The 13,726-nt window shown below is 38.6% G+C and overlaps 1 protein-coding gene across 1 annotated transcript; it reads left to right on the top strand.

Moving 5' to 3' along the window:
- Positions 1 to 5,188: 5,188 nt before the first annotated feature.
- LOC131162565 (amino acid permease 3-like) lies at positions 5,189 to 7,547 on the top strand. Its single transcript, XM_058119180.1, has 6 exons — positions 5,189 to 5,315; positions 5,406 to 5,639; positions 5,745 to 5,838; positions 6,181 to 6,395; positions 6,479 to 6,618; positions 6,693 to 7,547. Exons 1-6 carry the CDS (start codon positions 5,189 to 5,191, stop codon positions 7,380 to 7,382), a joined length of 1,500 nt encoding a protein of 499 aa, XP_057975163.1. The 3' UTR covers positions 7,383 to 7,547.
- Positions 7,548 to 13,726: the final 6,179 nt, after the last annotated feature.

Genomic DNA, 13,726 nt, shown 5'->3' with positions numbered 1-13,726 from the left:
TTAAGTTTGTGCAGGATTATTACTTTGCATGCACGGATGGTAAGAATTAAATGGAAGCCATGAGGAGCTGAAATTTAACATCACCTGAAGTATGGCATGGCAATACAAAGTGCAAAAGGAATGAAGACATTGTCTATATTGTGTTGTAAATGCATCTAAGTTTTGGGTCTATAATATTTTAATATGGTCTGTAATAACTGTATCTGCATGCATGATAGGGATGAATGCTCAAGACTATAGATGGACTTTAGGGATCACCCTTCGGTCGACCAAAGGTCGACTGATGCCTGATTTTTGGGACTAATTGAAAAGCTCAAAGACCTTAACTGACCATAGGACCCAAATTATTGCATAAAAAAGGCCCCTATAACATCGAAATAAGAAGTATGTGAGAAGGGGTGACTTTAAATAAAAATCTGGACTTAATTGCACAAAATTAGTGTGTTCAGTCAACCAAACCCTAACACACAGAGACACTTCGGTCGACCGAACCTCACCAGGGTCAAAAGTTTGACCATTTGGTCGACCATCATTAAAATGAACATCAACGCCCTGGTCGACCGAACTTGAAGTAGAAAAGTGGCATTGTCAACCAAACATCCAAATTTGGTCAACCGAACTTAGCCTGGTCGACCAAACCTCAGAGGTTCCAAAATCGCCTCAAGTCTGGTCGACCAACACCTCAGTTCAAAAACACCCTAGTTGACTGAATTGAGTAACCTAGTCGACCGAACCTTAAAAATGGTCAACCGAACCTCTCGGGTTGGTCAATTTTTACCAAGGTTAAACTAGGTTATTTTTAATTAAACTTAATTAATCTTTTTTCAAAATACCCAACGTGTCCCCAACGACTATAATTTCGGCCAAGTCTATAAATACAAGTTCATTTGCTTAAATCAAGCAGAGATTAGCATTTTGATTAGGCAAATTTCTCTCTAAGATTTTTATACTCTTATTGCTTATGTAAGAACCCAAACCGTGATAGATAGGTTTAAATAAATAAGTGAGGGGTCAAATTGGAATTTAAACACACTTCGTCGACAAAGTCAGAGTTCATCGATGAAGTCCTTGTAAGTCTCGTCGACGAAGTTCAAAGGCTTGTTGATGAGGAGAAGCCGAGGAGTTTCAGAAAACTAGGTTTATCAGGATTCGTCAACGAATCCACCATCTCGTCAACGAGTTATCTATATGCCCTCATCGACGAGTACACCATCTCGTCGAAAAAGACGCCCATGTCAAAGGGGCTATAAATAGAATTCTCTTTACTTCTCAACTAAGAAAACTTAAATATCTCTCTCTCTCTCTCTCTCTCTCTCTCTCTCTCTCTCTCTCTCTCTCTTTCTCTAGAACTCTCCCTACCTTCTATCTCTCTAGATTTCCTCGTTGTTCATCGTTGGAATCGAGAATCTGAAGTTACCACGAGGATCGTGGAAGGATTCTCTACAAGTTCTACAAATCGGAATCACGTTTCAGAGATTTTTGGGTTTTGGCATAAAATCGAGGTAAGGCTCGGTTTTCAATTCTGATGTGGTAGTTTTGTTGGGAACAGTCTTGTAAGTATATTCTGTACTGTGATTTGTAGGTTTTGGAACTTGGTTCGCTGTTTAGGAGCCTTAGAGTTCGGGATTTGTTATTCGGGGAAAAAGTAAGGAGAATTGTGTTTATATCGATTATTTTCAAAATCGGACTCGGTGGAATTGTGGCCCACGGTCTTGTGTGTGTTTTGGCTACTTATTTGGGGGAATCTAATGGGGAAAACTATGAGTTTTTCATGATTATAGTTTTGGAAAAAAGTGGCGACAGGCTGCATCCCTGGTTTTGTTGAAAACCGAACGTATATGTTGATTTATACTATGTTATAGGAATGGTCGTGCCTTGACTTGTTTTAAACTGTATATGTTTTGACAACCATGATTTTAGATTACCAAATGGGTGTGATTTGTTTGGTTATATGAGCATGCATGTGTGTGTATGATTGTTTAAATGCTAGTAGGAACACGGTTCCGAATTGTTCCAGGTACTGAGAGTGTCCGGCTCTATATCTGAGGGCGTATGAAATCGCTCGCCATAGATTGGCAGAGGTCCGACTCTATATCCGAGGGCGTGAGCCTATTCTAGAAGATCAGAGTGAAGGATGTGGATCCACTAGTTAGCGCCGGTACGATGCCATGGGAGTCGGGGACTAACCATGTGTCGGTGGCGCCGTGTTACGCGAGTTGGCTAGGAGCCAACACCATATGTCGAGGGCCGGCTTCGGGCCGATGGGTGTGATGACATCGGGATTGCTTATCATGTGTATGTGTGCGTGTATGCACTATGTAAAATTAGTACTGGACTGCATTTAATTACGTGTATGTTGCATCATGATAACACTCAAATGTCACACACCGATATAACTTGTAATCTTCCTTACTAAGAGGTGTCTCACCCCTACTGTACGTACATTTTTATAGGTCCTTCGAGTAACCGAAACTAACGTCCTGGTGTAGGGAGCGTAGTGACCAGTGTACTACGGTTAGCGCTTAGGTAAGTGTTGGGATTGTATTTTGATGGGTTGCCATTTTGAGATGTTTTGGGCACCTGTTTGTACATGTGTGATAGAGCCTTGTTTCTGCTATTATATAGACTCTGGTATGGTACTGCATATATATATATAGAATGACCTTTTCCACTGCGTATATTCTATGGTGTTTGGATGTGTTAGGGTGCCTGGAAACCCACGGGGTCGGACCCTCATCCTCTGCACTGTATCTTTGGATGTTTTGTATGATACAAGGACAGGTAAGATTACATTTTCACCCTTGGGTCCCATTTCCGGGTTTAGGGCGTGACAGCTTACATACTCTCAAATTTCAAGCATATTTTACATACTTTCATTCATTTATGTTTGCTTGATTATTTCAAAAAGAGAGCGTCATCTTCACTCTCCTTAATTTGCAAATCAATTGCAACTTAAAGGGAGTTTAGATATTCATTATTGGGCATATTCATATATCATCTCTTGGCATATACTCTCACATAAACATACATATTTGAAAAACCTTCTTGAGAGTTTGCTATTGTAATTGTTCCCATATTATATAATACAGATAAATATTGATTGGAAAAATCTCATCCTTACTTCTGATTCTTAGCATCTTTATTACAAGAGTCAAAAACTTGCATATTATTCTTTTGATAAAACCTTTGCAAGCTAAAACCCTAATATCCATTGTGCTTGATTTTTGATTGGATATTTTCTTAGGGTTTTAAAGTTACTTTGAAAATACTATCTTGAACTAAGGGTTTCACTCTCACATATATACATACACACATTATTGAGAGTTGACACATAGATTTATAAGGTCTCACTTGAACATAAATCTTTATCATTTGTGAGTGCATATTTTAGGTTGTAATTGTTGTACACATCTTCTTGTATTTGAAGCATTTATTTGTACGTAAATTTTTCATATTTGTTGTATTCCTGACGTATAATCGGAAGAGGGAGACTAGCCTTATGAAAAGTCCTGGATTGACTTTGACCCGGTTAGGAAAGTTAGGTGCACCATCATGTAAGGTGTTGTATTAGGTGTCGCTCCACCCGTTAAGCGAGTCATAGTGGAATCTTCTTACTTGTGAGCTTGAGGCGGGGACGCAAACATTGTTGGTCAAACCCCGATAACATTTCTTGTGTGTAATTTTAATTTCTGCTCTTAAATTCCAGCACTTGAATGATTATATTTTATTGTGTATGATCGTGAATTACTGAGCGTGCTGTACATGTCTTGAATTTTGCTCAATTATTTGTTTGGTGAACTGAGTCTGCTTTTAGAAGGATCCCAGGTTGCAAAATACTGCCAATGTCTTATTTAATCTAGGCAAAAGTTTTAAAATTCCAACTCACCCCCCTCTTGGGAATACACCAATTCCAACACAAATAGTATAAATTAGTTTAAAATATGTGTTATATCTTATACATAATATATGTAGGATAAAAAGATACCGATACTCCTAAAGTTTTAATAATACGCAAACCTCTCTTTATATATATATATTTAAAAAAAAAACTCAAATTTAGTTATAAATGCCACAAAAATTAAAGATCAAGTAAGAGATTTAGATTTTTTAAACTTCAAGAAAAGTTTGTGTTTTTTTTTTATCAAATCTAGAGAAGGTTGATGTGATTTTCAAAATTGTAGAGGAGATGCTTCTCCTTTTATCAAAATATCACGAGAGGTCGATACATTTGTTTATATATTTATTTGTTTGAATATAATAAAAATATTTTCATTTTAATTGAAACATTGGTAAATAATTAATTAAATTACAATTATTAGGAAAAGTTATATGACTAATTGCAATTTTCTTTTAAATGTAAAGCAAAGTAATGTGATTTTTAAAAAAGAATTGTCAATTTAATAATTGAAGAAGTAAAAGTTATTACTTTAAAAAAAAGTAAAAGTTATTACTTCATTTGGTGACAAATTATTAATGCATTTTGTATAATCTTATGCTATTTATATTCAACAATTTAATGCTTCATACCCATATATATATATATATATATATGTGTGTGTGTGTGTGTGTGTGTGTGTGTGTGTGTGTGTAAAAATTAATTAAGGGAAGAATTAATGATCTTAAAGATATTAGGAACTATTTTCAAATAATCATGAATTAAATTATTTTATATGGATTTCTCCAAGCTATTTTGTTGATGTGGTTATAAAATAAACTTGTTTATGCCTTACCATCTTAGAAAAATCTTAATTACATGTGAGAACATAGTAGACATTAATTATATAAGAGAATATATATATAAATATATATATATTTGATAATTCGGTCATCTGCCTATTAATATTAATAATTCACTGAAATAAACTTTCAAATAGGAATCGAACATGTGACGTTGGAGTTACTAAAGTTATAAATCGCCCTTACTGCTTAAACCAACACAGTTGGGCAAGATAATTTTTATATTATAAAATTGAGAGAAATTATTTAAATTGAAGGCGCACCCATCTCTTTCACTGCCTTCAATTCTTTTCGGCAAGATGAGACATGTATGTCTCAAACTAATTGCAAATGTGTTTATATTTAATTGATATTTAAGTTTATAAACCGTTCCTTAATTGTGTATTTATATTTTCGAACCCTACTACTCTCTCTCTCTCTCTCCTCTCTCTCTCACACATTAACGGAGACGATGGAGCAAACTGTCAAGAAGAACCGTGGTCATTCCCGCTACCAATTCTTCCATGTCTCCCTCAATCACCAGCTTCCCCGAACTGGATCCGACGTCTTCGACGACGACGGCCGTCCCAAGCGCACTGGTAGTTAATTAATCAGTACTCAAATTACGTCTTTCCCATTACTAACCCAAATCTTCTATTCTCCCTTCTTTATATATATGATTGCATCAGGGACTGTTCGGACTGCAATTGCTCATATCATCACTGCTGTGATTGGGACTGGAGTTCTATCATTGGCCTGGGCCATTGCTCAGCTCGGATGGATTGCTGGTCCTGCTGTCATGATTTTGTTCTTCTTCGTCACTTACTACACTTCTACTCTGCTCGCCGATTGTTACCGTAGCGGCGACCCCCTCACCGGCAAGAGAAACTACACTTACACGGACGCCGTTCAATCCAATCTCGGTAATTAAATCATTTTCTTCTTCTTTGTTTTTGAGTCGAATACGCAACTGGATTCTTTTCAATAGTTTTGAAACAATATCTGCTTTTATGTTTTCGGGTTTTCAGGTGGAGCCAAGGTCAAGCTCTGTGGGATAATTCAGTACGTGTATCTTTTCGTTAGCACCATTGGATACACCATTGCGGCATCCATCAGCATGATGTAAGTCTAAAAAAGATACAAACAGAGTTTAATTAGGCCTCTATAGTTACAGTGTTCAAAATTATTCCTTGTTTTCAAAAAAAAAAATGAAATGGGATAAAGAAAGTGTAATTTTGGGATAGAGAAAGTATTACGGATTTTTAAAAAAATTTGAATTCACGAAAAACATTATTTCATAGAATGAATAGTATTTTCAAGATATAACTTGAAAATATTTTTGCAATTACGAGTTAAGAAACCTCTTTTTTTAATTTCGTTTGTCTTATATTCTCCAAAAAGAAAACTTGAATCAAAATGGGTTTTGGAGTTAATTTCTTGGTTTAATGGATTTGGATCAAACAGGGCAATCAAGAGGTCGAATTGCTTGCACAAGAGGGGGGGGAAGAATCCTTGCCACATATCCAACAATCCCTACATGATCGCGTTTGGCTTAGTCGAGATCATTTTCTCCCAAATCCCAGACTTTGATCAGATATGGTGGCTCTCCATTGTCGCTGCCGTCATGTCCTTCACCTACTCTAGCATCGGCCTTGCCGTTGGCATTGCAAAAATTGCAGGTCTTAATTTATCATTCATGTCTTTCTTTAATTCTAAATATAAATTCATCATCTCCTGAACATTTCTCTTGCCTGACAACCAGAAAACAAAAAATTCCAGGGAAGTCTCACCGGAATCCACATCGACGTCGTGACCCAGACCCAGAAAGTATGGAGGAGCTTCCAAGCCCTTGGCAACATAGCTTTTGCCTACGCTTTCTCCTTCGTCCTCATCGAGATTCAGGTATAAACTATAAACATGTCAATCTCTGCTCCACCATGATAAAACGAAAACTAGAATTATGGCATCCTTAACAGGACACGATCAAATCCCCACCAGCAGAATCCAAGACGATGAAGAAGGCAACCGCCATAAGTTTCACTGTGACAACCATCTTCTACATGCTCTGCGGCTGCATGGGCTACGCCGGATTCGGGGACATGGCTCCCGGAAACCTCCTCACCGGCTTTGGTTCCTACAACTCATACTGGTATCTTTGCATAGGCAATGCCGCCATAGTAATCCACCTGGTGGGAGCATACCAGGTGTTCGCTCAACCCATTTTCGCCTTCATCGAGAAATTCGCCGCAGAAAGATTCGCGCACAACGATTTCATTACTAAAGAAATCGAAATCCCCATACCAAGTTTCCACCCCTACAAGCTCAACCTCTTCCGGCTGGTGTGGCGAACCATTTTTGTGATCGTCATCACTGTGATATCCATGCTCCTCCCCTTCTTCAACGACATGGTTGGGCTTCTGGGGGCTCTGGGATTCTGCCCCCTTACCGTTTACTTCCCGGTGGAGATGTATATTGCGCAAAAGAAGATACCCAAATGGAGCAGCAGATGGCTCTACTTCCGAATCCTCATTTTTGCTTGCCTTGTGGTTTCCTTGGTTGCTGCTGCTGGCTCCGTTGCCGGGATTGTTCATAATCTCAAGGTTTCTAAGCCCTTCAAGGCGACTTTCGCTAGCTCAATTTGCTGTGAGAGATATATACAAGATTAATTAAGATTTCCTGTGGAAATCGACATTAATTAAAATTTCATTTCAGGTACTAAGGTTCAGAAGGGGTTGATCTTCTTGTTACTCTACAGTTAAATGTTTGTTTGGCGAAATTCTTTGTGAGCCTTTGGCAAGTATGTACTGAATACATCAATCATTCTTGGTTCTATATGTTTTTAGCAATGGAAAAATGAATGTCGGTAATACATTGAATAAATGAATGCCGAATAATTACCCATTCCTTTATATTGATTTTCAACATAGGAAACTGGTGACATTATAAGTTTTTTCTTCTTCTTTCTTTTTTTTTTTGGTTACATGGGAAGCCTTGCTTATCGAATGACCCCCCAGGAGCCCCTCTGCCGGTGTCAAACCCATGGGTCGGTGACCTTTCCCTCTAATGCGCCTCCCGAGTAATCTAAATGCAGTTACGGCTAACACAGCCGAGTTGGACTTTCAGCCAATCCAATTCCAGGACTCTACCTAGGACACCGTTGGCTACCAGCATCAACCAAGTGTTATTAACTGGAATCGAACCCCCGATGCTCGTACTTGATTGCTCGTTGCTTTACCACCATATAGGTTTTTGTTTGTATATATGATTGCCCGATTCAAGTTTATAAAGGAGTAATGAATTATCCACTCCAAGGTTTGTATCTTAGGAGGTGTCACCTTTTGTCTTCTTGAAATGTCTTCTCACATACAACCCTAGTTATAAGAACCCTATTCCAATTGAGTTGTCAATCATATATGTGACTTTTATCTACATCAATGCAAGGGAATTATTCATACATGAAAGCATAAAATAAACATTAAGATAAATGACGCATAACTTGTATGATTGAATCCATTCGAGTAAATCATCAACTTAGGTTCTTCAGTGTGTATGTGTGTTGACTACCATCTTCCTTGTACATTAGTTGTAACTTCATAGAGAACCATAATAACATTAGGGAGAGTATAGGCACCTCCCCTTGTGTTTGTATAGAGTTCTAGGAAAAATCTAACTCACAATGGGCTCCCAACTCTCAAGGCCCACAATAATAGAATCATGTTAGTGCATAAGGCTTGATTTTAAATATAGTGATTACTTACCACACAACCTTTAATTTTAATACTTGAGATTGTCCAAAATTCAATTTAGTATGGATTTTTTAACAAATAGTGTAGGTTGGTCAATAAAATTCGAACAAGTTCCTCCTCAATTGAATAATATAGGTAATTTTTAACAAAATTGCTTCTTCAAATTAAACTGTCACGCCTGAACCTGACAATGGGACCCAGGGTGTGATGTAATAACCTAACCTGTCCTTGTATCATACAAAACATAAATGATACAATGATGAATGAGGGTCAAACCCTGTGGGGTTTCCGTACACCCTATACACATTCGCATACACGACATATACGCAGCAAAAAAGTTCATTCTATACATACATAGTACCATACCAGAGTCTATACAAATAGAGTCGAAGCTCCATAATACAAAACATAACCCAAGGTGCCAGCAAATACCCAAAACAACAACCCTGTCACAGTCCAAGTACTTACACTAGTACCCTACGCAGTAAACAGATCACCACACTCCCAACACAAGGACGCTAGTTCCAGTTACTCAAAAGACCTGAAAACATGTACGTACGATAGGGGTGAGACACCTCTCAGTAAGGAAGAATCAGGTTATATCGGTGTATGGCATATGAGTGTTATCATGATATAAAACATACACAGTTCAATACAATTCCAGTATTTTTCACAAAACAGTTGCAGTATAGTTCTCAACACACACATGATCAAGTAACCCGATGTCATCACACCCTTCGGCCAGAAGTCGACCTGCATTACATGGCATCCCCGGCACATGGCGTAGCCCTAGGCTCCCATGGCATCGTACCAGTACAACAGGTGAATCCACACCCTTCGGTGATCAGTCAGTAAGAGGCAATATTTCACGCCCTCGGATATAGAGCCGGACACTCTTGCCACTAGTAGGTCGTATTTCACACCCTCGGATATAGAGTCAGACAGTCTTTCACAACTTGAAACAATTCGGAACACACGTTCCTATATCTCATTTCAGCAAATCAAAACTCGTACATATTCTTATAACAATTCATTCCACACTCATTTGGTCATCTCAAAATCATGATTTTAAAAATACAGTTTAAAACAAGTCAAAGCATGGCCATCCCCATAACAGACATATATATAACATAATATATTCACGATTTTCCAACGAAACCAGAGATGCAACCCAATGCCCTTTTTTTCCCAAAACTATAACATGAAAATCCTGTAATTTCCACCCGTTAGATTTCCCCAAATGAGTACTCAAAACACACACAGGACCATGAACCACAGTTCTACTAAATCCGATTTCGAAAATAATAGATATAAACGGAATCCTCTTACCTTTCCCCGAAAATCCAACCCAAATTCTACGGCTCCTAAACAACGAACTAAGTTCCCAAAACCTATAAACCATAGTACAACAATTACTTACAATCTTACGCTCTACAGATCTACCGAAATAGAAATGAAAACCAAGTCTTACCTCGATTTTTGGGTCAAAACCTGAAGACCTCAAAACGAAGATCTGCTCCACAAAACACGTAGAGATTTCTTCCCTGATCCTCGCAGTAACGTTGGTTTGTCGATTCTAACAACGAGCGGTGAAGAAATCTAGAGAGAGAGAGTGTGGCTTCGAGTTCGGAGAGAGAGAGCATTTTGATAACTTAACTTCAAAGTAACCCAAAAAGATATTTATAACACCTTTGACTTGGCCAACCTCATCGACGAGGCGGTGTCTTCGTCGATGAGTCAACCAAGTGAGTTCGTTAACGTAGTAGTGGCCTCGTCGACAAGCCTGAGATTTCTGGATTTCCCAAAACCTCTCACCTTCTCCTCATCGACAAACCTCTAAATTTCATCACCGAACAACAGAAGGGCCTTCACCGACGAACTCCGGCTTCATCGACAAAGCCTACTCAATTTATTGTTTTACCCTTTTCTTATTTATTTATTCCCTATCTCATAGGTTGGGCTCTTAGAACCTCCCCTCCTAACAAAAATTTCATCTTAGAAATTTGTAATTTCTCATTTATGAACTTAATCCATAAAATCAAATACACATACCTGACTCCAGGAAGAACCGACGGCCACTTACAATGCAGCCCCATCACAATACATACGTACCCTCACTTATGGCGGAAGAATACCGTGGTTATATACATATACCATCTCAGGAGTTCACAATAACACACACTTCCAAAGACTAACCACTAATCACAATACAATAGTAGAGTAATACACACATACTCACTGATTCTACTATCAAAAACCACAACTCAGAACAATTGTGGATATTTCCGACATATCTCCGCTTCCAATTCCCATGAAACTTCCTCAACTTCATAATTTTGCTACAATACCTTCACTAATGGTATATCCTTGGTACGTAACTTCTGAAATTTATGGTCCAGAACCTGAACGGGTACTTCCTCGTATGCTAAAGTATCCCTAATTTCTAAGTGCTCGTAACTAACAACATGCGATGGATCCGACATGTACCTCCTCAACATGGATACATGGAACACATTGTGGATCCTCGAGAGCATTGGAGGTAGTGCAATCCTATTGGCTATCGGACCCACTCACTCAAGAACCTCGAATGGTCTGATATATATCAGGCTCAGCTTGCCCTTCTTCTCGAATCTTATCACCCTTTTCATCAGAGCGATCCTCGGGAATATCTTACCCCCACCTCAAACTCCAACTCACGGTGGCGGACATCCGCGTAAGTCTTCTGCCGACTTTGAGTCATTTTAATCCTATCCCGGATCAAATCCACCTTCTCAGATGCTTGTTGCATTACTTTAGGTCCTAAAACCTGATGTTCACCAACCGCCCGTAGCATATCTTCCAAGATCTGTATTGTTCTCTCCGACTATCCATTAGTCTAGGGGTGGAATGTTGTACTGAACGTAAGCTTTGTCCCCAGTACTTCCTACAAGCTTTTCTAGAAATGAGAGGTAAACCTCAGGCCTCGATCTGACACAATGGACACTGGTACCCTGTGCATTCTAACTATCTCATGCACATACAAGTTTGCTAGCCTACTTAAGGAGTAGCTAATCTTCATCGATATGAAGTGAGCAGATTTTGTCAACCTATCCATAATCACCTAAATGGCATTCTGCCCGTGAAACTCTGGCGGCAATCCGGTCACAAAGTCCATGAAAATATGCTCCAATTTCTATTTCGGAATAGCTAAGGACTGTAACGGCCCTGCCGATCTCTAATGTTCATCTTTCACCTGCTAACACGTCAGACACTACTCCACGAACTGAGCAATCTCCTTTTTCATACAACTCCACCAGAAGGTCTCGCGCAAATCCTGATACAACTTTGTGCTACCTAGATGTACCGTATACAAAGAACGATGTGCTTCCTCCAAAATCGTCCTTCTGATCTCATCGTCATTTGGAACACACAGCCTAGTTCCAAACCTTAACACACCTCTCTCAGAGATGTTAAAATCCGCAGCCAACCCCTACTGCACTTTCTCCACAATTCCAACCAACTCCGCATCACTAGCCTGCGTGGCTTTAATACGCTCTAACAAAGTTGGCTAGATCACCAAACTAGCAATAAAAGTCTGATGATCACCAGTCACCAACTCTATACCGAGTCTTACCTCGATTTTTGAGTCAAAACTCGAAGACCTCAAAACAAAGATCCGTTCCACAAAACATGTAGAGATTTCTTCCCTGATCCTCGTAGTAACGTTGGTTTTTCGATTCAAACAACGAACAACAAAGAAATCTAGAGAGAGAGTGTGTGTGGCTTTGAGTTCTTAGAGAGAGAGAGAGAGAGAGAGAATTTTGATAAATTAGCTTCAAAGCAACCCAAAAAGATATTTATAGCACCTTTGACTTGGCCAACCTTATCGACAAGGTGGCGTCTTCGTTGGCGAGTCAACAAAGGGAGTTCATCGACATAGCGGTGGTCTCGTCGACGAGCCTGAGATTTTTGGATTTCCCAAAACCTCTCAGCTTCTCCTTGTCAACAAACCTCTAAATTTTGTCATTGAACAAAAAAAGGTCCTTCGTTGACGAACTCTGGATTTTTTGACGATGCTTGCTCAATTTACTATTTTATCCTTTTCTTATTTATTTATTCCTCATCTTACGGGTCGGGTTCTTACATAAACAACACAAAATGTGACCACAGTAATGAATGTCAAATGTTGGCAAATATCATTTGTAGTTAAACAGTGTAAAATGAAGTCATGCATATTAAATGATGTAAATAATCATATCAAAGAAGGATATTGATATGTTACACACCAAACTACACTCACCTTTGTGAGCATTAGATACATAGGTGTGAAGTGAGACTATGTATATCCAATGATGCAGATGGTCGTATTCAAAATGATATAGAACTCACAAACATCAAAGTTTACACAATCTAGTGACCATCATACATAATATAAGAGTGTGGAATGAAATTGCAAGGCTAAATGTTGTTAATGTACACATGTTTCCAAAATGGTCCAAGCTTTTACTTGAGATTTTTTTTTGGGGGGGATCAATTGGAAGCCTAAATTGGATGGACGTAGCTCAATTTTTTGTGACACATTGAATATTAATGGAGATTAGGAAATGACCATTAATTAAGATTTTAATTCTCATTGAGGTTCAAAAGCAGTTGATCTTGTTCTTAGGTTCTCCATAGTTGCATGTTAGTTTTGCGAAACCATTTTGTGTGCTCGCTCACTATTGTGTACCAAGTACATCACTACCATTTTGGACTTTATTTACATTTAGTGATGGGAGAATAAAATGAATGGTCATGATATGTCTACTACATGTGTCAGTCACACTAAAGATTTTCTTGTACCTTTCTGTTGGAATTGGTGTATTCCCAAGAGAGGCGTAAATTGGATATTTAAAAATTCCTCCTAAATTTGGTCCAAATTTCACAACCAGTATTACACAAACCTAGGGTCTTTCTATATATTCATAAACTCAATCAATCTTAATAGTAAAACATAAATGTTCAAGTGTTGGAATTTAAAATGCGGAAATTAAAAGCAAATACAAGAAATGTTATCGGGGTTTGGCCAACTGTACCTACGTCCCTGCCTTAGCTCGCAAGTTCGAGGATTACCACTATTGCTCACTTAATAGGTAGAGCGGCACCGTTTACAACCAGGTCAAATTATTAGGGCTGACCTCAACATTTACACACTCTCCTTACAGGGTGGAGAAGACTCTACCGATCCTTACGGTTTGGATCAACACCCCCTCAAGCCACGCCTAGAATACAATCAGATAATATAA

This window comes from Malania oleifera, chromosome 8 (genome assembly GCF_029873635.1).
Source record: "Malania oleifera isolate guangnan ecotype guangnan chromosome 8, ASM2987363v1, whole genome shotgun sequence".
NCBI lineage: Eukaryota > Viridiplantae > Streptophyta > Magnoliopsida > Santalales > Ximeniaceae > Malania > Malania oleifera.
This window is presented reverse-complemented; position numbering and strand designations above follow the sequence as displayed.

What these genes read in the sequence shown, in the direction of transcription:
- LOC131162565 (XM_058119180.1), top strand. Translation starts at nt 5,189, where the DNA reads ATGGAGCAAACTGTCAAGAAGAACCGTGGTCATTCCCGCTACCAATTC. An exon ending in CGGCCGTCCCAAGCGCACTG is followed by an intron (nt 5,316 to 5,405) that starts GTAGTTAATTAA and finishes TGATTGCATCAG; the next exon opens with GGACTGTTCGGACTGCAATT. An exon ending in TGGCATTGCAAAAATTGCAG is followed by an intron (nt 6,396 to 6,478) that starts GTCTTAATTTAT and finishes CCTGACAACCAG; the next exon opens with AAAACAAAAAATTCCAGGGA.